This window comes from Dermacentor silvarum, chromosome 11 (assembly GCF_013339745.2).
Source record: "Dermacentor silvarum isolate Dsil-2018 chromosome 11, BIME_Dsil_1.4, whole genome shotgun sequence".
NCBI classification, from domain to species: Eukaryota; Metazoa; Arthropoda; class Arachnida; order Ixodida; family Ixodidae; genus Dermacentor; species Dermacentor silvarum.
The window spans coordinates 114511878-114537950 of record NC_051164.1 but is presented as its reverse complement, the minus strand read 5'-3'; the positions used below and the strand labels follow the sequence as shown (position 1 = coordinate 114537950).

The following is a 26073-nucleotide window of genomic DNA, read 5'->3' as shown; positions in this document are numbered from 1 at the left end:
CCCATTTTCTCGACAGCCGAAGGGCAGGTGTTTTTCTTTCTTTCGCTCTCTCTTCCTTTCTCTCTCTTTCTTTCTCTTCCTCTCTCTCTTTTTCTTTTTTGTCCCTGGTATGTGCCATTGAGCTTGGACCCTTTCTGCACTATCACCAGGATCGGCCCACTTTTCAGCGTGACACCACCACCACCGAAACTTGTGAACCTATAAAGCTTCGCTTAAAATTGAATAATAACCATATTATAGCGAAATGAACGGTAATATAGTTTTCAAAGAATGCTTTATCAGTCTAAACTGTTAGTTAAACTAACTAAACTAATAAACTGTTAGTGTTATCTGTGCAGTGACCCTTTAAAAGCGCAACTCACAATGTGAACTATAAACCGAGTTACCCTTCCATATATACGCGTAAAAGTCGAAATAACCGCGGATACCATTGCCACCTTCTGGTAGCGACGCCACGTGCCACAGTGGTTAATCGCGTTGAGCGGACGGCTACGCAAATTATCGGCAGCTGCATTTCACGAGACCAACGTGTGCCCGGCCTTCAGCGGTGTCTGGACGACGCTCTGGCCAAGTGCGCCGAGCCTGCAGATAGCGCGAGACAATGCGCCCCTCGCTTTCAGTGCTCGCCAGTTTCCCTCGTTGAGCGGGAGAGGCATTGTGGAACGGCTCGAAATTGGCTCTCGCCTTACTCATAATGGATCGTTCGATCAGCTGGTGCGGCCCCACAGAAGCTCGTCCCGCGCGATTATGCCCGAGCGTATATACGTAATCGCATCCCTTCGATGAACGCTGCGTGCGCGGTTATCCGCCCATACACTTGGCCGCGCCGATAACCGCTTGCCTCTTCAGCACGACGGACGCATTGTTTGCTCCAGGGATAACGACGTGGGCTTGTTCTGTATGTGTGCGTTTCTTTTTACAGCTGTTTTTATTCTTCAGTGGGCAATATATAGCCGTACTCTCTCGCTGCTGTGCAAGCTTGCAATCGGCACTTCTGCTCAAAGACGTGGCAGTGCGACGTGCAGGATAGGCCTTTCGGACGCGCAACAATGGAGACCCAGTTCCGTGTTGTTAAACTTGTTTGTTTAATTGCTTTTTTTTTTCTTCAGGGAGGCTTAAGGGGGGGGGGGGGGGGGGGGGGCATGTTCTTTATTTCTTGCTCTGCTTTCTTCTGTTTATGTTCCAATCCATGTGTACGGTTTGAAGCACTAACACCCTTGCATCACCTTATCTCTTTCAAAACACTCGTTGGCGAGCAGTGAACTACCTGCTTGAACGAGCGCGAAATCTGTAGAGCGATTTCACGTTTAGAGCGCTCGCGCTTTAAGTGCAATTATACAGGGTGTCCCAGCTATCACGCAGCACGCTTTAATAAAAAAAAAAGGAACGGCGCTGCGTGAAGCAAACCTAGTGCGCATTGTTTCCAGTAAAGTGGAGTAGCCGCCAGTAATCTTTTCGTTACTGAGATTTAAAGAATTAATTGTAATTAATTATCTAACTCGAGAAGTACTGTCCTAATTATCGAGGTGTCAATGAGAAAGTTGTAAAGCAACATGACAAACTCTAGATACAGCTTTATGTTGCTCAATACGGGCTACAAAAGTGTTTTTCGAGCGTGAAAGAAGCCCGCGAATACACGCAAAGTGCCTCGAGCGGCCAGTCGCGCAGCAATTCTACGTGTATTCGCGGGTTTCTTTCACGCTCGAAAAAACACTTTTATGTAGCCCGTATTGAGCAACAGAAAGGTGTATCTGGAGTTTGTCATGTTGCTCTACAACTTTCTCATTGACACCTCGATAATTAGGACAGTACTTCTCGAGTTAGATAATTAATTACAATTAACTCTTTAAATCTCAGTAACGAAAAGATTACTGGCGGCTACTCCACTTTACTGGAAACAATGCGCACTAGGTTTGCTTCACGCAGTGCCGTTCCCTTTTTTTTTTATTATTAAATCGTGCTGCGTGATAGCTGGGACACCCTGTAAATCGAGCATTCTGCATGCTGTACATAACGCTGTTTTAGGGCTTTCTATGTTAAAAATAATGAGAAAGAAAAGCATAGTCTAGTAGATAAAGGCTTGTGTGATATCACTTGGGAAAAATCTGTTTCTTTCGCGACTGTTTTTGTCACGTGCACAGTATTCAGCTGCAATGTGGAGACGAACAGTTATCATAGAGAGCCGTGAGTCATGTGATATGTTCGGTATTCATGGCTGGAGCTGGTTTTCAGGACTGTCCCTCTGAAAACAATCTGAGGCAATTGTTAACTACCATGGCTGTTGCGACCATTACGTGTCTTTCCTGGTCGCACTAACCTGCCTAAAATACATTTTTTTAATCGTTCGCTTTTTTTTTTTATACTGGGAGTTAACATGTTCAGTTTTTATAGCTTCCGAATCACTGGAACCCACCCTGCTTGAATAGCTTAGAGTAGTATGCTACATTTGGGTACTCATCATACAGTTAACTTGCTTTATGTTGTGTGGTTTGCGTGTTACTATCTGATTGCAAACATTTTTAACACATTCATCTGCGCTCTACTGTGATAGCCCTATACGTCTCGAAGCCAAGTAAATGAGCACAAATAATTTCAAGCGACATCACGTTACTATATTTGAAGGGCAGTGTGTCAGCGAGTGAGTTCTTTAATACATTTCTAGTGTAGCCGCGTCGTGATCTCGCAGTTTCCAGAGCGCAAAACAATAACTCAACTCATTTTTTTTCTTTCTCGTTTTTCTTTTTCGCAGTATTTTCCGAGTTCCGCCATCCTGGCATCTTTTATTTTCATTTTTCTTTTATTAAACGCCCACTTTTGCAGCCTTCCGAAAGTGTTGATACGTGTGATTTCACAAATGGCGCGCGCAAAATAAATAAGAAAAATTAGACGCACCCCCTCCCCACCTGACCAGGCAGTGGATGACAGAGCGCCGAATCGAAACGAGCGACCGGTTTCATCCGGAGTGTCAGAGAAGCATTGCGAAGAGGGCGATGGGTGCGCGCACAGCGACGCAGGTTCCGCTGGCTCCCGACGTCATCAGTGACGCCGTATGGCAGCGTCCGTGACGTCAGAGCGGAGAAAATCCGACCCGAGATTCGATTGAGCTCCGGCACGCTTGGGTGCTTCCCGCGCCGCGATCGCGAGTTGGGCTATTTCGCAAGTGGATGTTTTCTCTTGCCTGTATTATGGCCAAGTTTGGCACGTCGCTTTTGGCTGCCGTGCTGGAAAAGTCAAAAAACATTCCCGCCGCCGCAGCGAACCTCCTTTTCAGTCCATTCCGCTTTTACTTTTTGGACAGCTGTCACTCTCCCTGCTAAAAAAAGAAAAGAAGAAAGAGAAAGAAAAGTGTCGTATGTCTTTCCTGCTACCAACCTACGCGGACAGCGTGTGCAGCGTAGCGGCACGTCTCGCGCGTTTTTCGCTCGTGGCGATCCTTTAAACTTGTTTAATGTGTGACATCCGGAGCCTATTTTGGAAGCGCTACAAAACGACACTTTGATCCAATATTGCCATTTGATACTCAATGCAACTCTCTGAGGCGTCAAAAGCAGCATTGTCGTCTTCGCAAAACGCTTGAGCAAGGCTTTCTTTCCCCTCCCCGCCCCCTCCTCTTTTCTGCTTGTTTGAGCTGTGGCACGGGCCTTGGTTGTGGGCTTTCCGAAGCAGCTGCAAATATGTGAGAATGCGGGAGCTCTTGGTTGCACAGACCCAAGGAGGTTTAGTATTTTTTTTAAACCTCCTTGCACAGACCTGCATTACGAGGAGCTAAATTCCGCGTGGGGGTTGTTCGTATGTTAAAAAAAGACGCCTGTAAAGCGTATTTTCGTCACACGAGTCTGCAAAAGTGACTTCTGTATTGAGGTCGAGTTGAGAGGGAAGACGCACGGGTGTGGTAGCTGCTGCTGGGTGAAGACGCTGAGGCAGTGGTGTATATACACGAAACAAGGGCGTGACATGACGTTGAACTAAGCCCTTATTCTGATGCACCTGTGCCCTTCGTTTTCATTAACTGTTTTGCACTTGTAGAGGAGTGTAATAGAGGGGAAATCTCAGTTCAGCGCTGTGTCGTGCTGTCTGTCGTTATGCCTTCATCTCTCAGCATTCGCGTGAGTATAAGCGCCCGTAGCACACGGCCGTGGACGCAGTGCAGGAGGCCAGCTGCCGCGGCGAGAGAGCTAAATTGGTCTCAAGTTGAAAGCATCGTAAGCAGGCTGGGCCCATGCTCAGTTGTAGAGCGTACAAGACATTCTGCGATGGTTGCTTCGGCGGTATCCAGAGCACTGTGCCGTCACTAAAGTGCTTACCTTGAACAGCGTGACTACTGCCGCGCAGCTGCCGAAGCTTTCACTTGGCTTCGGGTTTTATTTTTACTCGAACGTAGCTGTAGAAGTAATACGCTGTCTGTACGTGTAGCGATCGTGAGTCTTGTGTGCCATGTAGCTTTCTCCGGCGCACTCGAGCGTCAACAAGGTATGCACCAGGTATACGCAGGTGCCTCTTTTTCGCGACCTTTCTTAATACCATGGGAAATACCTCGCCGTAATCGAAATACAGGGAGCTATATAACGATCTGCGGAAAGAGTAAGTTCCGAGCACTGAGGCAACGTGGAAAGACAGCGATGAAGAGTGAACGAGGTAAGTTCGATTACAGGGGACTAGGCACTATACGCAGAGCGAAGCGCTGGTTGCAGTATGAAAGCTTTTCTGCTGGCTGTGCATTTTGTGCGTCGTGCTGATTGCCAGCCGTTCTTGTTAGGGTGGCGACTGAGGAGCCATAATCTTTGCGAAATAGACCGTCGAAAATGGGGCACAACAGCAACATCAGCGGCAACAAAAAACAACGCGTAACGGAGAGCCTTTTCACCATCCATCAATCGTTGTCTTTGTTCTGACGCACTGTCAGTGCCGAAATGAAACCGCATTGACTTGCATGGGGTACATTTTTCTTGCACTGCGGTTTGGACGCGAGTTCACGTGGAAACAGCAGAGAGTTTCGTACAATAATCACTAAAGGGGGGGACTCTGGCGCTGCGATCGTTAAGCCACTAGGGTGCCTCGATGCCCAGCGCCGCCGTCCAGGGTGGAGACAACCCCGCTGGCGCCGCCATATTGAGTCACACGAGCTGAGAGACAGCTACGCTTGCGTTCATAAATAGTGTTACTCGCGGCGCACTTCCAAGTGCTTTGCCTTGATGAGGATTTTTTTATCGGTATCGCATCTGCACATCTTTATAACCAATAGCCGTTAACTCGTCGAAGGTCCAAGACGCAAATGTATGGCGCCGGGAACATGCCCCAAGTTGCCTAATTCAATTTACATTTAACATGCCGTGTGTATGTTTGAAATACGCACTATTTTTTTTTATGCTTCGATGCTTGGTATATAAGGTTTGCGACCCCCTGTGTGTGGAAGTTTTTCTTTTTCGCTGTTGTATTTTGGTTTACACGTCACGCCTCCTTTACCGTAGCCAGCCACTCGCGCACGGCGGTTAGTTTCCCTTGCGTTGCGCGTGCTCTTCGCGTTCGTTGCAATTATTTGACGATATCTACGCGCAATTTTGCTTTTTTTTTGCCCACAAAACTGTGTGCTGACAGGATTAAGCTGGTGTAAAAATAACTGCGATGTGAAAATAAGGTTTAGTTAGTGCTGTAGAGAAACATGTAACGTAACTTGTCTGTGTCAATCTTGCGTAGTACACACAAGAAACCGAACGATGCACAAAATACATTTACTTATAATGTCTAGTACAAGCAATTATGAAAGAGATATGTACTTGAAAAATTATATGTACTGTGTGGCGCCTGAAGGTTATGTTGAACGACGAGATAAAAAAAAATTCGCAAGGTAGGCTCGACACACAATTCGGTATAGTGAGCTTTTTTTTAAATTCATTACATAGGGGGGGAGGGGGGGGGGGGGTCAAGTGAGTACATCAACCTTATTACACACAATCTAAATCGAAAACAAGAATGCAAACAAGAAAACGCAACCGCGGGTAATATTAATAAAGATATCCAGCCAGAATACATCAGCTACCATCGAATACGTCGCATCAGCCGAACACATCGATGGCGAGTACAGAACATTTTATAAATAACCATTAGAACACTGATAACTACATTGAAAAAATAGACAACACTGCATACATATCGCGTACAAAAACCGTAAATGAAACTAAGACAGTCAAATACAGATTAGAAATGTTTTTCACTTCGAAAATATAGTCCATGATGATGTAGGGCTGTTGACTTTAACAGACGGCGCCCATCCTGTCGATTTCCCTCGTACTGGTCCTCTTCAAAGTGTTTCTAAGTACAAGTAAAACAACAAAAGTGATTATTGATATGAAAAGTTGCCTTGTAAACACAGAGAACCCATTACAGTGCTTAAAAATAAATTTTCGCAGAAGTAATGCTGTATTACCTCGCTTCACACGTTTCGAAGAAATGCACAGGCTACAACAGACACCATGCCAGAAAGCGCCGCAACATTTTGGTCCCATGATGCCCCTTAACTCTACTACACCTGGGCATACCGTGCACAGGCATTTAAAGACCGTCACAGTACCCACTACGATCGGGAATGAGCACGAATGACCATCGGCTATACGAGCACCACGCTACAAATATATTCGTCTAAAGAATCAGCTATATAACGTAACAACCTGAGATCCGCAAGATATCTGCTGAGAAATCAGAGAAAATCACAATGCTTCGCTTGCCACGTACACAACAGCCGCTCTCCCCAGAAGAAGCACTGCGTTATTTAGTCCCAAATAACCAGTAGCGAAAAAAGAAACTGAGGGAAAAAAGAAAAAGAAACAAGAGACACACGATGTGTGCTTCCCGTGAAAAAGTAAAATAGGCGGTTTACACGACGATTTGTAGCTAATGTAAGGCTATTTCGCGGCGAAGCATTTTCGTCAGTTTCTAAAATAAGGGTACTACTCGCATAGACTGCGCTGATCAAAACGGCAAAAGCCTATGCGACGCGCGCTCGCAAACCATAGGCTACTCAGCATCGGTGCAGTGCTTAGTTCGTGAGCGAACGTAGGTACGTGAGCGAGGATCAGAGAATACTTTCTTATTTATGAAAAACACGATTCGATAGTCTAAACTTTCTTGACACTTACCTCGCAAATGTAGGAGCTATCCGTTGCCTTCAGTGATACCGCTTTACTTGGGCTTCCCATCTCTTCCTTCGCTCTGGGTCCCGGGGGAAGCGTAAACAACGAAGCCCTTTACGCGTCGATCCGGTGCACTTGGGAACACAACAGCCCGTCATGTCGACTCGATGCACTTGACAAGCTTGTCATTCATGCGGCTGAACACTGTCCAGCAAGTAGAAGCGTCAGCGAAGCATCCGCGCGCACTGTCTCGAACTAAGCACCGGCACCAAGCACTCGCAACCGCTCGCTGTGACTCAAGATGGCGTCGCAGCGAGAAAGCGGCGGCGCGGGTGCGGTCAAAGGATGGCACTACCCTGAACGGCGGCGCTGGCATCGAGGCACCCTATAAGCCACCGTGGGATTAATGGTGGTCATAGCACGTGGATTTGTCTTCGTGCTTGTGGCTTTGTTTATTGCGCTTTATCTGCCTTCGTTGGCCTAGCTTTTAAAGCAATCTACACTTTTTTTTTGTAATGCAGAAAGCTTAATTAGGCTCTGAGAACGCGCATTATATGGCTACTAATTGCAGTGGTTCCGCTTGTCCGTGTGTCCGCGGTGCAATAGTTTCAATGTCGGGCTTTTGAGCTAGAGGTCCTTTGTTCGAATCCTGCCGTTCGACAATTTTATTAATTTATTTAATTATTTGTGACGCAGTACCGTCTTGAATGTCAGTTTGCAAAGTCACAAAGCCGTTTAAAGCCAGAAGTTTAGGCAAATTCATGTCTACTAACGATCATTCTCATGCGGGATGAACCGCCCTGCTTGCAGCTATACCTTAAGCGCTCTGGAAACTCAATGGGAAACATGACCACGGGAACCGAAGCGAGGAATCGTCAGAAAATACGTGCAAGAGAGTCACTGAATGGCATTGTGGTGCTCGATCAATGAACAGATGTTGGTTGGGGTAAAAAGAGAATTTCCCATACCGCTGAGTATAACGGCAGTTAAGTCAGTAAACAGCCATATCAAAGCTGATAATTAACCCGTTTCAACAGAGGTATTACACATAGCGCAACCAAACTGCTGGCTCTCACTAATGGACACGCAGTATATACCGGAAGATACGGTTGGTTATTAGGCGCTTCATTTCTTGGGCTGGCGTCCGTGAATCTTCGCAATTGGGTGGCGCCATTCCTTTTCCCCAGGAAAAGAACCTCAGAAACTAAAATGTCCTCACTGCTTGCTTCCCTGTTACAAATTCAGCGCAGTTTGTACGCAATCTGTCTATTGCAGGCCTATGTGCCCCATGTCCTCCTTGCTTTGTATACGTCTTACTAGTTCAAACTGACTCACCCGTTGTAGATGACGAGATGTTGTATCAAGAGTTATTGCCTGCCATTTCTTGCCGTCTATATAAAGCGTCCGTGTACCTATTGTTTAGAAACGCTAAATGCTTCTTCCAACAGATGATTACGTCAACAGCTCAGCATGCGTTTGCATGCCGCTTCACGTGACGTATTTGGCGTGAAAACGGGTCGCGCCAGAGGCGTGCACTTGCTTAGGGCCGGTTCTCTTTACTGGTGACCTCAGCACTCTACTGCCAACCTCTAGCGATCGAAATCCAAGTCAGCGCGTCTTGCATATCAGACGGTGTATCACTGCGATGTGAAAACGGTGCTGTAGCCTATCGACGCTCAAAGGGAGCGATACGTTGATTCTTTTCCTCTCCATGCGATTCGGCTTAATGCACTCCTTTTGAGCCACTGACGATGACACGGGGCCCGTTTCCGCGTTCACGTTCTTTGAACTCTTACAAGGGGTAACAGGAAAGGCGCCACCCCTCGTATCAAAACAGCCTCCTCGCACTACTGATCGCGTGTGGCGCGCCCGCGAATCCCAGGGTTCGCCGTGGGGCGCGCGTAGCCGCGGCCCAGACCGAGCGTGGTCGCCGGTTCGGACCAGAGGCTCCCGCGCCGGTCCGACCCAGTCGCAGCCCTGGCTGCCGTAGACAGAAAGCCTGGTCTCGGGCCCATGTCGCGTGGCAGGCGGCCTCCACCAAGCGGAGCACGATCACCCTCCTCGGCCAACTCCCACATCACCGACCTCAAGTCATGTGAGCACTCCCACTCGCTGCGCTGCAGCTAAGCCTAACGTGGCGGTCTTTTAACGCAGCCAGCCCGCGGAAAGGTTCAGTATACTTCGCTGCGACCGTTCTAATCGTGGCGTTGTGATTTGTGCTGTAGCCTAACGCGGCGCCAACCGCAGTCCTTATGACTGGCGTCTGGCAGGCAGCTTTGTGCTCTGCTTGCCATCGTGGTTAGTGGAAGCAAGCACTTAAATAATGCAGTTTTATAGTCGACATACTGTACGGCTATTTCATTGAGCCGCATGTGGCACCTTCCCGAAGTGTTACTATAGCGATGTGTGAAGTGCCTCGGTGTTATTCATTCTTGTACCGTGTAGCTGCATGGAATTCGGCGCACTGATCAAACAGTAGCCGTGTGCGATGGTTTGTTCAAATGGTTGTATGGGATATTACAGCAATGATGAATTGTCGCGTGCAAACTGACTTGTGTTACGAGCTACGGTAAGTCACCTTCCCGACCTCTGTTCGAGTTACCTGTAGGTCACATAATGTTGGGATGCGCCTTAGCTCGTACCGGCCACTCGCCGGGACGAAGGCCAGAATTCCGAAAGCGTTAAGGCGCTGATACATGCAGGCGCTGTCATTTGTTTTGGATTTGAAGAGTCGTGAAATGCTTGTGTTAAAACCGTGTAGTCCTGCGCCAATATTTGAGCAAATTCGGGTTGCGGGTTGTCGACGGGACAGCAAGTACGAAACCTTGCGGGTGCTACAGTCGTGTTGCGACTACGCTGAATGTGCCACAGTCATCGTCTCTTTGCCGCCGCACGAGGCATGTTCGCCGCACGCGCAGCCAACGACGTCGGACTCCTGGTCAAGGTTTAGCCATCGGCACTACCTCTTGAAGGGGCCGACGTCTGGAGAAACCATTCTCCGGGGCGATTTCACGAAGCTGTTCGTTTGTCGGTGCCACTTGCCGGCCGCCTTCGCTGACCACGTGTCCGGACTGTCTGGACTGACAAGCAATTCTAGCCTGAGAGCTGTTTGTGAATACGGGCCCTGATGAGCGCTCCCTGCAACTTGCTGGGAGTGTCTCAGTATGGGGGGTGCCCAAACGGCGCGAGAAGTGCGCCTGTCAGTATTCCACGAGCGTGTGCGGCCACTTCTCGAAGAGAAATGCCACGCGGCCCTGGTGACGAAACAGCGCTTGGTGAGCGAGAGAGGCTGCGGCGACGAAACGCGTCGGTGTCGTTACGTCTGAATGATGCCACTGCGGCCAGTGATTCTCGGGACACTCGGGAGTCCCCCGAATCGCCCGGCCATCGGCCGCGTGGGGCGACCGCTTCCATGGGAAGCGGTTAGCCAACACCGTTTGGGCACCCCCCACCCTCCCCCTCTTCTTGAACTGGCGGGCGATAGCTGCAGTTATAAGATGAGCACCTCTCGGGAGCTTGGGAAGTTGCTGTAACGCTTGACCGCTTGGAGAGAGGTCCAGCTGTGAGCAGGAGAGTGTACAAGTGGATACATGGGGTTATAGATCGCTCGTCCCTACATGTGCTCGCCGACCCTCTCAGATCGGTTTGTGCGTTTCTGCAGAGCGTCTTCGGGTGATATGCAACCCGCGTTGCTTTCTCAGCACGGCGTCCGCCGCGTCGCACCTCCGATCTTAATGCAGATGTTTATGCTCTCTCACTCCGAGCACTTGAATCCCATCAAAATAAACTTTTCTCTCTCTCTCTCTTTTTCTGTCGCGATGTTGAACCACTGATGCGTGGATTGCCTCCGCTATCACCTGCAACGATTTACCATGTATAAATATCGGTATTACGGTAATGCCACCGAGCGCAAATAATAATAATAATAATAATAATAATAATAATAATAATAATAATAATAATAATAATAATAATAATAATAATAATAATAATAATAAAACGCTTAACCTTGCACTCGGCCGCGCAACACTCGAAACAGCGAAGCTGGGTGATCACAGCCCAGCATTTTCCGGAAGTGCGCGCGAACTGTTCATCTTATTACTCATGATGATGATAATTTCTTTTCGCGCGTCTCGGACATACGGCCGTCACTGCGCGTTGCAAAGCGCAGCTTACTACATCGACACCGCGTTCCAATGCCGATACCGCGTTCCAGGAGACCCGCTCCGTGAATGCGTCTCTCTCTCTCTCTCGCTCTCATAGCGCGCAAAACCTCTTCACCTCGCAGAGCACGACTTTGGCGCTGAGCCGTGCTCCCTCAAGGGCTGCAGAAGATAGCGCCAACCTTTCCCTTTCCCTCAAGAACCACTTACCAGAGCACGAGCGTACGAACGCGCCAGCTGTGGACGAAGACTACGCTCGAACGCAATCATATGGTTCGCATAAATGCATGTTCTGCAAGCGTGGTATATAGTATAGCTTTTTTGTACTGTAGGGAACGCATTGCTTAATCTGTAATCAACCCGAGACAATTGACCACGTTTTTCTACATTGTTGGGAGGGAGTGTTCTTTTGGGATGTTTTACAAAGGACATTTACAAACGAATTCCCTCTAGATCCCCACGGTATCAGATATCTAGCGATTGAAAACGACGATGGGCTTCCTTTTGATCTGGTAATGCTCGCTGGCCTTCACAGCCTCTGGCGCGCCAGAATGGCTGGTATTACTGTATAACCCAGGCGCACGACCTGCGCGAATGTCCTTACGAGTGAGTATAAACGCCTTTCTGAAGGTGCAGAAAACGCATGAATGCCCCCCGAAATGGTTGTCGAGGTTAGAACCATTGGCAACATTAAGAGAATTTTGATGTGATTGCAATCATGCTAGTTGATAAATGTTACATATGCTTTTCACGTGCTAGTTCTTTGAATTAGGGGGTTGATAAATGAGTGAATTTGCACATGAGCCAATAAAGAAAAAAAAAGGTAGTATAGCCTAGTGGTTACGACGCTCGCTTTGGGACAAGGGGATACGCGGGTTCGAATCCCGCCTCGGCAGGAAAGCTTATTTTATTTTCTTTCTTCGTAGTTTCTTGATACGCACCACAAATTACGGCTGGCTTAAACAGCTTCGCTGTTATTAATCCATCAATATTTATTTTATGCGTCCAGGAACAACCAGAGGTCTAAATACTGGCGCTGGCGCAGAGAGGGGAAAAAATTAAAAAGGTAAAAAAGGTAGAACAGCTTCAACTAACAACTACGGGATGAAAATAGAATGAAAAAGAAGAAAGGACAGGATAAACAGTTACGTAATGAGCAAAGATCCAGCAATAACACAAAATTGAGAGACGGAGTAGAAGTACGGAATCAGAGACGCGAGAAAATTTTATTTAGCCAGTCTATAGAAAGTCCGTTCACATTTGTCTTAATTTAAATAGAGTGTCTATAATTACATTTTATAGAATGTGTACAGACAAATTTTATAGTCTATAGACAGTCTAAAAACTTTTAGCTTTTAAGTTTCTATCGATTATTATCTAAGACAAATCCTATAGACTTGTCTACAGTCAGTCTATAATGACTGAAGCATTCGAATTTTTCATCGGTTATCGTGTATTGAGTGTATCTACACAAATTCCTATAAAGTCTCTATAGACTCTTTATAGCATTGCCTTACAATTTTTATCGCTATTGTTTGTTTTAGGTATATAGACAAATCCTACACAATGGTCTATAGATGATCCGTAGGACTGTCTAAATCTATTTCTATAAGGGGGGAAAGGAGTGAAGCTAAAAAGAACGCTCAAGAGAAAGTGCGAAGCTCGGAACAGAAAGAAAATGACGCGTTTTGAAAAATATCAAGATGGAGAAAATGACACTTGTATAAATTAAATTATGGGGTTTTACGTGCCAGAACCACGATCTGATTATGAGGCACGCCATAGTAGTGGGCTCCGGAATAATTTGGACCACTTGGGGTTCTCTAACGCGCACCTGGATCTAAGTGCGCGTGTGTTTTCGTATTTCGCCCCCATCGAAATGCGGCTGGCGTGGAAAGTTGTATAGACGTTGTATTCTTTGGAGAGGCGAGTGCTTGCTGAAAGAGGCATGGACGTGGAAGGGTCTCCGTTCCATGGCAGTCTCTTCTGGTAGGCCAGAAGGCGTCGGCCACGGATCTTCGCAGTTGTATTTAGTAGAAATACAACTGAAAGTAATATCGTTGTGGTACGTAACAACGGACACTATACTGCAGGAACAGCACTATCGAGTCGCGGGACGCCTCTTAAACCCCCGAGGAGCGGTTCACCCGTTCCTCCATTTTCCTTCGACGATGCGTAGCGTGCGGTGGACCTTTAATTCCTTTTCGCACGGGGCGGGGTCCGCGCTCCGAGAGCGAGGGCAGCCCCGGTGCAAGCGTGCAGGGCGTTGCAAGTTTGAGCGCTATTGATTGGAGTCACGCTGCCCGGCCGCCCAGCGGTGACCGCGTGTAGGCACGGAAGGTGCGCTGGGAAGGGGGACCGCTAGCAGCGCCGGTTTCTATCTATATCGGCGCACGCCGCCAGTGTGCAACCGCGCTTGTCCAACCGGAACAGCTGAAGGGCGGCGGAGGCGCTGTGTTCGCCCTTGAATTGTTAAGCGCCATCGCGACGTGGAGGGACGGCACACCTGGAAGACGAGCCTCGTCCAGGAGTTGTGCTTTGTGAAAAATGATGGCGCAGTGCATCGTGCAACGCAGTGTACTCTGCTTGCTCGTATTGTAAAGGTCATCTGGCACTGCATGCAGCTAAGCTATTATTGAAGCCGAAGTGAAGGGAACCATCGTTGAGATGTGTGTTTACAAGGAGATCTGTTTTTTATTCGGTAAAGGCGCGCGAAAAATACTTATTGAAATAAACAGTCTCGGATTGTGTGGTTTGATAACAAAGTCAGGCACAAGAAAGAAAAGGACGCAAGAGGCATGGTTGATTGTTGTTGCAGGTTTCTATTTTGAACAATACCTTTATGTCTGTGTTTTTATTTCACACCTGCCTGTAAGGTGGCATGGCAGATTTCGTGCTTGTGGTTATATCCGTCCGTATCTCTGCATTAGATAAGCATTCTGCGAAAACCCACTGGACACTTTCATACGAGCTGCCTGTGCAGTCGTACAAGGGCCATGCAAAATAACGCCACATGCAGGATGGAAATTTGTGGACCCTTGCACTGTGTGCCGGATGATATATAGATGGCAACGCAGTGGCAAGTACTGGGGATTCAGTTCCCCGGCCATGTGGGTTATTTGATTTCGGCGCAGTTCACTTTCCGTTTACGCGCGTATCTGGGTGAGTTCTCGCTATAGTGTCATGTAGTTGGCAAATGCCGACGCCCACCTTTGCCTAACTGTGCCCCTTCCACGTTTGTGGCATCGTTTTAACAGCTGCAGTGTCACGTTACCGTTATGTCAAGCACAAACCCATGTGTATGCTCATATGTACATTCCATAAGCTATCACACGCATTACTGTTATGGTGGCACTAGCATCGATAGCGACCACAATTTGCGAGCAACGCCGCAGTGATTTACTGCGTGTGCGATGGTTCTAGCGATTATTTTTTTAACGGAAAGTAAAGTAAAATATAGAACGTGTTCTGATGGTTTTGCTACCATAAAAGGCCGTTGTCTTATCGCACGTGCCGATCCATGAGCCCGACAGGTGACCCTGGTAAGCAAGGACAAAACACCAAGGCGCACGCACCAAGGGTGCTTGCCCTCGTCGGCTGTTGGCGCCGCTGGATAGACTTGCGCCAGATCTACTTTCTAGGGTGAGATTTGTAAACTCTCTTTCGCGGAGCATTGTGTCACATTCCATCGAGTTTATAGTGCACTCTAATATTCCGAGCCCAGTCTCGTGCCAATCTAACGTTACTCACCTGCTTCGTATAGTTCCATGCAGAGTTTACCATATATGCGGAAATCTCACCCTTTCTCAGCCGCCACTATCGACGTTAAACGTTCATGGGAATTGTTTGCGATATATTGATTCTCCTTGATTTCTTCCTGGTTGCAAATGCCTTTTATTTGTGCGTGCGACTTGTTGCACACTTGCTAAGTGACTTTTCTGTTTTTTTTTTCGTTTTTTTTTAATTAAGCCGCTGAGTTGCTGACATGCGACTTCTTTCAAACCATTGTGAATAGGTAAATCGTTGAAAATAGCAACATAAGCGATTAGCATGTGCTGAGCTTTGTAGCCCGAATATCATTTAGATTTGGTGAAAGACTAAGCAACCATCACATATTTCACGCGGTGATAATTCCCCGATAAGCGCTCTCTTGGCGCTTGACATTTATTCATTGTCAAAAAAAAAAAAAAAAAACGCTGCGGGTAGATTGGTCACTCAGTAAGAAAATATCATATCTCGCCTCGACTCGCATGATGTTTCAAAGATTGCGACGCCAGATTGCATATAGTCATCTTCATACGAGCTTCTGCGGGAGTCGTTAGCCTGGCCACCCAATCGTGCAGCGATCGCCAAAGCGTCGACCTCGGGCGATGTCGGCACCCGGGGAATAATGTGGCCGATCAACCGGCGGCTGGCCGTTCCAAAACCTGCTCACGTGTGATGTCGGCGAATATCCACGCGTAATGGCCGGCGTGGTGACAGCGCCCGTGCAACATTGAACTGCGTATTGCGAACTTTTCGACCCGAACATCGGTCGTCTCGAAATTCATAGCCGCCGCCAGCGTCGTTCACGGTGGCTGGGCTATTTAATTTCGTGCCACGTGGACAGCGCTTAACTGCCTCGTATGCGGCAAACTTTTTCGCCATCACGAGCGTGATGTCCTTCCGATATCGGGTTCTTTCTCTGTCGTTTTCGCCCCGCCCCCTTTAATTTGTTTTTATTTCTCTCGTTCACTGATCCATTTATTTAGTGAAAGGCCCTCTATGACATTGCAAAGTGTGTCGGCGACAGTTTCAAATTGTCGTATAATTCATACCATGTATGACAGTAAGCGATGAATAACAGGCCGTGTCGTACTACTATGTATATATTTTAGGGTATCTTCAATTCTATGTCGGTCGTCAGTGCACGCGCATTTACTTTAGTAAGAGTGGTCTTATAAATCAGGCAGGTGTAAATCTGCTGCTGCTTTTCCTCAAATGAATTTAACGAATATTGTAACGGCATCGCTGGCAAACAGTCTAATGAGCAATGACAGTGCGAAATGAAAAGAGCTAATGGCATTAGGAGTCATTGCAAGAGTTCAGTAAAACCGGAATGCCTGTTTGGGCTAACGGCACTCTCCAGCTAACGTAAAATTGTTACTCCTTCGTTGCGCTATTTTATTTCTTCCTTGCTTTTCCAACTTGTTCCTTGCGCGCCACTTGAACGTCTTATATAGCATGCTGTTCGGTCTCGGGCTTTTGCTTTCGGTGCTTTCCTATAAAGCGCGTATAACTAACGTGACATCACCGCTGTCACACGTTTGGTACATTAATCAGCGAGTGTTCCTGCGTTTTCTGAAACCAAACGTTCACTGCTGTAATCAGGACAGTTAATCTGCGAAGTTGGTTGAGCATTATGAGGAACATGATGCGCAATACTTTGCTTCGACGCAAGCAAGTCGATAACGTGTGTACAAACGGTGCGATTTCAATGCCTTCTTGTGCGCCCTATGCCTGTGTGTGTCTGTTCTTCGTCTTTCTTGCGTCCACGTTGTGTTGCGCATCATCTGTGTCATTAGCCTCCACCGTCTTTAAGCTGTGCAGCATCTTTATGTATCTCCCACTCTGCACCCTCAAACGCGCAAATCTGTCGCAAACGTAGCATCGGAAGAACGAAACTGTTGCGCACACAACGGAATACAGTCGGGCGCGTCTACAACGAAATGAACTGTACAACCGAGGAATAATTCTGACCCGGTTCTATTGCGAGGTGTGCAGCGCGCTACCTTTCCAACGAAGTGACCTGGGGCGCTATTCTGTAAGAGTCAACCTAGTGGACTGCCCATTTCGGCTGTCGCTGATTGGCTGCTGCTTGACGTGCAGGAAGGTGCCAGCCAGTCTCCTTCCTGTACGTCAAGCACCAGCCAATCAGCGACAGGCGAAATGGACAGTCCACTAGGTTGACTCTTACAGAATACCGCCCCTGTATAACGAATTATTTCGGAAGCCCCGAGCACATTGTTATGAAGGCGTTCGACTAGTATCTACGTTTACGACTCGCGTGTCATTCTGTCTTATCTTTACGGCCGCACACGTGCAAGCGCAAGTGGTTGGCACTTCTGTTGAATACCGCGCGTCGTTTTATAGGAGAGGCGGAGGAATGAGTCCCAGGAGTCGTGACGTCCGTTGAAAATTTACGGCAAGCCAAAACAATGAAAGACGTGGAAATTGTTCTGTCACATCCGCGTATACGTTGGCCAAGTGGAGGCGAGTCATATATATGTCCTCGCGTTCGGCCCCTCGCATGCCATGCGAAAAAGAGAGGACGCCGAGTGGAAGCGCGCGCGCTGCCGCAGCGGATGTATGAATAATGCAGCTTCGTGGTGCGGCATGCAGCGTGTGTCTCCAGAACAGGCGCTCGCATGAAACTTCTTCTCGAAGCGGCCGCATCGATCGGGACGTGTGCCCGTATCGACACAATCATCAGATGACCAGCTCTGTTGGCTTTGATCGGGACTTTCTCCGAGTTTGTTGTTTTTCGCTCCTCTCACCTTTTTCGTCATTTTTTTTTTCTCTCTAGTCTGCCGCGTCACGATCCACGGAATGTCTTTATTGAGGAAGTCAGAGCCGTGAAGGCCAACCGAGAGAAGACGTCGATAAGCAATAATCGAGCGCGGTTCCAAATGCGCGACATTAGAAATTCTCTCCGCGTGCTATACTCGGTTGTCGAGAGAACCACGACGCCGCCGTGTTTGACGGGAACCCCGAACTGGTTCGACGATGTCTAAATGGCACTGCGATTTCTCATAACAAGGGCACGTCTTATAGAGCATACCTCCAAAGACGTACTGGCAGGCGACCATTTATTTTCCGATTAGCCAATTACGGGAAGCCAATTCTAAATATTTAGCGCAATGTGATTTCCTTGGATTTCGCATTAGATTATTTTTGTATCTGGCTCGTATACTGAAATGGCTTATCAGTATCGCTAAATCAAGCAGGAAGGTTTTGCGCGAGTAAAATATATTACAAAAAAGATAATAAAAAATAAAAACACGTTTCAAAATGTAAAGTGAGTGAAAAGAAGAGAGCAAGTACAAAATATCTTGTTATATCAGTAGCACGGTAAAATTGTATTGTCACTGAAAATCAATAAATCAATCCCTCGTTCTCTGTAGAGAGCAGTTTAAAACAATAAAGTATATATGCAAATGGTTAACGTAAATGAAATGAGCAAGGTATACACTGTATAGTTGATTAATGGTTGTTAGGTAATTTTATTAAGACAATTCTTTATTAAAGTTATGAAAATTGAAAGCGGGTTACGTTGTTTTAGATTGGGCGGTACGGAGCCACACAGTGTAATTGCTGAAAAAAGCAGTTTTTTTTTCATAATTAGAGAGTGCTTTAAGAAGGAGGTTACCCAGAGTTAAACATCGAGCGGGATATTCCAGCAGCCCTCGATAGGGCCGCGTCACCAAAGCAGTGGAGCGTCGACGAGTTTATCCCAAGAAGGTTCAAATAAAGCATAACGTTGGTCCTTCCTTTTTATTAAAAAAATATAGCTTACGTCGAAATGAAATGTATCCTCCCTTCTGCATTATAGCAGCGAGTTTCTCATGCGTCGTTTATGTGTTACGCGCGCTTGAGAGGCGGGTTGACTATTTGCGAGACATGGAAAGTGAGGGGCAGCTGTGCGCAGTCTGCGCGCTCGCAGACGCCGCGCTTGTCGCCGTATCAAGTCTGTGAATCGGTGCTGCAGCTTGTCACGCACGCTGGCGCGATAGAGGTCAGCCCCGACCGGCTAGAACGGTGGCAGCAGGCGTCTTGTGGGCGCTGCTTGTGTCTGCCTGAGGCGACATACAGTTTCTGACGCGAAAAAAATATATATATCATCACCATCAGCCTATATTTATGTCCACTGCAGGACGAAGGCCTCTCCCTGTGATCTCCAATTACCCGGCCCTGTCTTGCGTTATCCAATTCCAACTTGCGCCTGCAAATTTCCTAGCTTCCCTTCTCTTGGCACCCATTCTGTAACTCTAATGGTCCACTGGTTATCCATCCTACGCATTACATGGCCTGCCCAGCTCCATTTTTCCTATTAATGTCAATTAGAATATCGGCTATCCCCGTTTGCTCTCTGGTCTGCACCGCTCTCTTCCTGTCTCTCAATGTTAGGCCTAACATTTTTCGTTCCATCGCTCTTTGTGTGGTCCTTAATTTGTTCTCGAGCTTCTTTGTTAACCTCCAAGTTTCTGCCCCATATGTTAGCACCGGTAGAATGCAATGATTGTACACTTTCCTTTTCAACGACAGTGGTGAGCTCCCAGTCAGGATTTGGCAATGCCTGCCGTATGCACTCCAACCCAATTTTATTCTTCTGTAAATTTCTTTCTCGTGATCAGGGTCCCCCGTGAGTAATTGACCTAGATAAACGTACTCCTTTACAGACTCTAGAGGCTGACTGGCGATCCCGAATTCTTGTTCCCTGGCCAGGCTATTGAACATTATCTTTGTCTTCTGCATATTCATCTTCAACCCAATTCTTACACTTTCTCGATTAAGGTCCTCAATCATTTGATGTAATTCGTCTCCATTGGTGCTGAATAGGACAATGCCATCTGCAAACCGAAGGTTGCTGAGATATTCGCCATTGATCCTCACTCCTAAGCCTTCTCAGTCTATATATAGAGCTTTAATACTTCTAAGCAAGCAGTGAATAGCATTGGAGATATTGTCTCCTTGCCTGACCCCTTTCTTGATAGGTAACTTTCTACTTTTCTTGTGGAGAACAAGAATATATATATATATATATATATATATATATATATATATATATATATATATATATCAGTGAAGTAAAGAGTAACCGGAGCCGGCACAGAAGTAGTTCAAAAAATAGAAGCACGTAGGAAAAACATAACAAGACTTTACTGACGTTTCGGCCGGGGTCCGGCCTTCATCAAGAGTTAGCGTTAGCCGATTAATTTGTATAACCGATTAATTTGCGTAATTTGTATATATATATATATATATATATATATATATATATATATAAAACTGTGCTGCAGCAACCGCAACAACACTAACTAGCCCAGCTCTCCTCTTTAATCGTGTTTGAGAAAGGCCTCGTAGATAAACCCAGGCCCACAAATCACGCGACGTACCACCTGAACGTGTATGATCGGCTGATCACTTTATGAAATACTTTTTGCGTGATTTACCCTCGTAGTACCTGCTATCCTTAAAAAGAAACGTACTATCTTTGCATTCTACCGGCATTAACATACGGGGCAGAAACGTATGCTTGAAAAGTAGTTAAGGGCCACGCAACGAGCGATGGAACTAAAAATCTTAGGCATAACGTTACGAGAAAGGAAGACAGCGCTGTGGATTAGATTCTAGTTGACATCAAGAGGAAGAAGGGGCACCGGACAGGTCATGTAATGCGTACGGCAGATAACCGGTGGACCATGAGAGTTACAGAATGGGCACCAAGAGAAGGGAAGTGCAGTCGAGGATGACAGAGAATTAGGTGGCGGGACGAAATTAAGAAATTTGCGGGCACAACTTGGAATCAGCTAGCGCAAGGCAGGGGATAATTGGGAGAGGCCTTCGTCCTGCAGTGGACGTAAAAATAAGTTGATGGTAATAATGATGATGATGACACTCGTAGTGAAAAACGGGCCTCGACTTGCAGCACAGTTCCTCCGCCTCATGGATAGATTGATCGATATTACGAACATCCCCTTTGAAACGCGGTAGTGGTTGATGCCAACAATCTCGTTATTTTCTACTTTTCGTCTGTGCTTATTATTGGTCCTTAAGACCCATGGTTCAAGTTGACAAACGATCGCACTATTCTTTACGCTCCTATAGGTGCAACCTTCGTGTCACCAACACGTTACTATTCTTTACCGCAGATTGGTTAATCTTTCCTTTAATATTCCGTAATCCCAAGGCCTTGGGCAGGGTTGATTACTGCGCCCTCACTGACCTCTCCATGGATGGATACTGCGATATGCGACCTGCGGATTCTGGGACCGCCGACTCGTACAAGCGCTTCCTTTCGACTCGAGTATGCACGAGACGCCGAATAACGTTCCTCAGCGATTACTCCGACGAGTTGCTTGAGAAACTGACTCCCCTCCAAGGAATTCACATAGACACCGAGAGTCTGTTTACGGCATTTTCACGCGAAAGCATGAAGGGCCCCGTGTCGCAGAAAATCCTGTGTCGGCGTCGGGGGCGTTGCCCGGCCAAGAAAATCGCCCCGAACCACGCCGACCACGCACGCCCTCCGCGTGGCGCAGAGGCGCTCTGGTGAACTAATCGAATTTCTCAAGTAAAATGCGTCAGAAAAATCGTAAAGTACGACGTCACCACAACCTATAGACGTGATAGCGTTGCACTGTAATTTGAATATACGAGAAAACGTAATTCTCTTACGGGCGGAAACTCAAGCCCCTTTCCGGCATTTCTACCACTCGTACAGCGGCGCGCCGCGGTTTCCTCCTTGCAAAAATACCATCCAGATGGCGCTCGCCTCCTCGGCAGCCTAAGGCGAAATAATAGGCATTAGGCAAAATAACAAGAGCTTGGTGGCGCAATCCACCACCCCGTTTCAAAGGGGACGCTCATAGCATCCATCCATCCATCTATCCAGCCTACCACAGCGTTACATGTAGGCTCCCTATACGGCAGCCGCATGCGGAGGCGAAGTTGGAGAAAAAGAAAACTGCAATTAAAGGTGAAGCTTAACCGTCCTGCAATCTAGCTTCGCTGGGGTACGTTGCAGGAGGACAGTGATAATCGAGGTTAGGCGCTGGATTGCGCTTTATAAAGCCGAGGTGTATGAGTGCCGCACAGATTAAATTAAGCCTCACTGGAGCGATACGGCCACCGATTTATAAGAGGTGCGAGTAATTAATCAATAATAACGCGGCGGAAGAGCTCAAAATCTAAACGTTTCCTACTTCGAAGGGTTGAAGTAGAATGATGATGTTGGAAAACAATTGCCAGCTGCTGGACAGACTGGGTTTAGTATAGTCGTGTTTATTTCGATAAGTTCATTTTGCGCTCGACTTCAAACGCACTCAGTCGCGGCTCAATTTTTCAGTCTCGTGATTTCCAGCGGTAACAGAGCGAGGTGGGCACTGGTTCTTATTGCGTGACGAGTCCACTGCTTGTTGCGCGGCTCACTCGGGCGCCCTCTGTCCGCGGACCGAGCAAGGATCGCGCACTGCTATTTTTAGCCGCCGGATCCACACACCCGAGGCTTCCTCTCGTCCCTCTATTTGCTCTTCACCTCTCTCGTTCCGGCCTTCCGCCTTTCAGTTACCACTTTAGTTTTCGCTGTGCCGCGGTTCCCCGTGGTTCCCCCTTGATTTTTCCATCGACGTTTCTCGTTTTATTTATTTTGTTTTTCTCTCCGCGTCCCTTCTCGCTGTCACCCTTTCGCGACACCTTCTCGAGATTTCATTTCCAGGTCGCTAAAGGGGGCACCCTACCCTTGTTTGTGTAACACCTTCATTCTTGGCTCCTTCCATGTCGCTTGGCACCGTTCCTTTCCTTGCGTGAAATCCTTTCGTGTGATACCGTTTGTTCAGGCTTCGTCATAGGTTTTGGTGCTGCGTGTTACATTTATCTACTACATGTTACGCTTCCATCTATTCCCCACCCTTGCCTTCCTGTTTCCTCTTTGTATTTCGTTGCGTCCATCGCAGTAATTCTCCTCGGAATGCGCCGATTCTTTCTTTCTTGCTGTCTCCTATCAGAGCGGTGCTTCCGGACCCTTCATTTCCTGGTAACCCCTTTTTATACTTCATCACGCTTTCTCGTTTTACCTCTGCAAGCTTTTCCTTGTAGTCTCGGTGTTGCTACGTTTTCCTCGGCTCTTCCAAACATTTCTTGTCTTCCTCCGTTATCATCATTCGTTGTGGCTTCTCGCAATATACTCTGGTGATCCTGAAGATTATTGCCTGTACGACTTCTATTTCTTAATCTGGTTGGCGACGCATGCACTCGCTACCTTTCTACTCTGATCTTGATTGTGCAGTTGTCATCCGGGGAATAGAATACGTTTGGCCCAACTAGAGATCTCTCTGTCTCTTTTTTTTTTCTTTCTTAGCCTTAACTAATTTCGCTTGTTTTGCGATACTTTATTGTCATCGTCACTTGCAAACCATTGCTGACACTTTGAACAGGTGTGCATTTCTGATGTGGATAGATATGCAACCCTGCTTACTGTTCGTGAGGGGAGCACGCGTAAGATATTTGTATACGACAATGCGACTACTTCCGCCTCTCGGGAGCTCTGCGAGGCGACGAGTCTTATTGAGCTGCCGTATATGTCTAAGCGGTCGCAATGATCGTGCGCTAGGGAATGACCGCTGAATACAGGCGAACAACGTTTATTGGCCACATTGCGTCACAAATCGTTGCGTGGCAGGCTAAAGCCACTTTTTTTTTTTTTTTTTTTTTTTACTGCAGCGTTTATTATTAAAAAAAATTAGGCCCCATAGTGTCAGCGCAAGCCGTTAGTATGGCGGTACAAGAATTGGTTTTATCATTTCAATTGGTCGGTTTCATTTATATATAGGAGGGGAAGTCAGAAAGTAAAGGGGCTTTTGCAATTTCTCGCACTAGGGTTTGGTAACACTACGAGTATCCAGCGCTGAATTAGTGTCGTCTGCAACACTTCTATGGAACGTGCCACTCTTATTCCCGCGTTAGTCGTTAGAGTGTAGCAGACCGTTAAACGTGGCAGCTCCATTGTCGATCTACGCCAAGGAGGAAATGAGGGCAGTGGTTCGCTTTTTGTTTGCTGAAGGTGCTATAGACCTGCGGAAATTATTTGTCGAATGCAAGCGCAGTATGGTGACAGTTGTTTATCGCGAGTCAAGACCTACGAATGGATACAGCGTTTCAAATAGGGAAGAACTAGGAAATAGGAACTAGGAAGTTGGAAAGATCGGGCAGGCTATCGACGTCAACGACTGAGGACAAATTGAAAGTCGTTGAGGGTATACGTGATGGAAAACAGACGAATCACAGTGGACGAGATCACCAATACCTTTACATGTCAGTCGAGGTTCAGCGTATTCCATCTTACACGACAGGCTAAATTTTCGGAAAGTGTGTGCAAGGTGAGTCCAGAAAGAATTGTCAGCGCAGCATAAGGCACAGAGGTTGGGCATCTCTCGTAAACATTTGGCCCGTTATCGTCGCGAGGAAGATGGATTTTTACAGCAAATTGTCACTGTAGATGAAACTTTGGTACATCATCACGAACCGGAAAGTAAGGCTGCGAGCATGGTTTGGAAACGCTCATCATCACCAGAAGTTAAGAAATGTAAACGTCAACCATCAGCTGGGAAGATTATGCTAACACTATTCTCGGACATGGAAGGTGTGGTAGCCGTTAATTTAACGCCAAGAGGCGAAACTGTGAACAGTGAGAACTATTATGATGTGTTGCAAACTAAACTGTAACCTGCAAACATATCCAAACGTCGTGGAAAACTGCGAAAAGGTGTCATACTGCAGCAAAATAACGCTCAGTCACATTCTGCCAAACGGACGGCCGAAACTATAAAGGAGTTGGGATTCGAATTGCTGGACCACCCGCCATACAGTCCAGACCTGCCTCCAAGCGATTTTCATATGTTTGGACCATTGAAGTTTCGCTCAAGGGAAGGAAATTTGCAATCGATACAGAAGTCATTGATGCGGTGCAAACAGGTGCAACCAAAAAACTTTTTTTTTCAACGGAATCAAAAAACTTGTGGAACGTTTGGCAAAATGCGTTGAAGTGCAGGGATGTTATGTAGAAAAATACTGTATGTTTCAGTTTTGTATCATTAGAATAATTTACCTTTTCTAAAAAATCGCTTTACTTTTTTACTTCCCCTCGTATATGTATATACAACATCCCAATTTAGTCACTTTGATAACAGGAATTATACAAGACCGGACTTTCATTGATTAGTACCCGACGGGACGTGCAGAATTGTTTAGAATTATCCGATGTCCAAGTTGAAATAGTTGAATGTACATGGGAGCCTCTTGGCACTTGTGAAAGCGGTCAAATAAGATCAAAGCTGGGCCGAGTGAACCGCTGTTCAGTGTCTTGCACACGCAACGGTAACAAAGCACAGTGACTCATCTCGCGTGTCTTCGGATCCACGGCGATCGTCCTGCGAAGACACGTCCCGCCGTGTTGTGCAATGGTTCGTGAAAATAATCGGAGCCTCTCCGCACATCCGCCCGATGAGGAGAGTGCGCGTCGCCGGCACTTGACGAAAAGCCTATATTTCGAATCCCGAGGCGAGCTCTTCTGTGGCGCTGCAGGCATTATTGATGACGTTCTTCGGCTGCGGGGTTACGGGAGAGGCACGTCATTTCGGCGACCACTAAATTGAATGACGACCATGGTCCGTTGTTACGGGACAGTTTTCGAATCCGATACGCCTCTACGTGGCAGTTCGTCAGTTGCCGCCTAGGTGTGTTGGCTCTCCGCGAAAGCTGCCTTATGTACAGCATCGTGTCCGATGGAAAGCGCGATCACACTGGAGGAAAGAAGCATAGCTGAACCGAGCGCTGATTGTATATCCTTTAAAAATGAAACGAAAGTGACTGTGGTCGTTACCAGCCGCATTATTAGTAAAGTTGTCTTCACTCGGCACTGCGCACTTACGTATATAGTTCACGTAAGACGCTCGCTACAGAGGCCTGTCATTTTGTTGGGAGAACAGAAATTGAAATCGATTTAAAAAATCGACAAACGAACGCAT

At 47.0% G+C, this 26073-nt stretch overlaps 1 protein-coding gene across 8 annotated transcripts in view; it reads left to right on the top strand.

The window, feature by feature from the left end:
* Positions 1-26073, top strand: part of LOC119433476 (cAMP-dependent protein kinase catalytic subunit 1) — a 408857-nt gene that overhangs the window by 267640 nt on the left and 115144 nt on the right. Inside the window, exon 2 of one of the 8 annotated variants that reach the window (XM_049658861.1) lies at positions 9010-9222. The exons of the other annotated variants lie outside the window; for them this stretch is intronic. Coding sequence (XP_049514818.1) covers positions 9141-9222 — 82 coding nt within the window. The 5' untranslated portion in view covers positions 9010-9140. The remainder of the gene's footprint in view (positions 1-9009; positions 9223-26073) is intronic. 8 annotated transcript variants of the gene reach the window in all.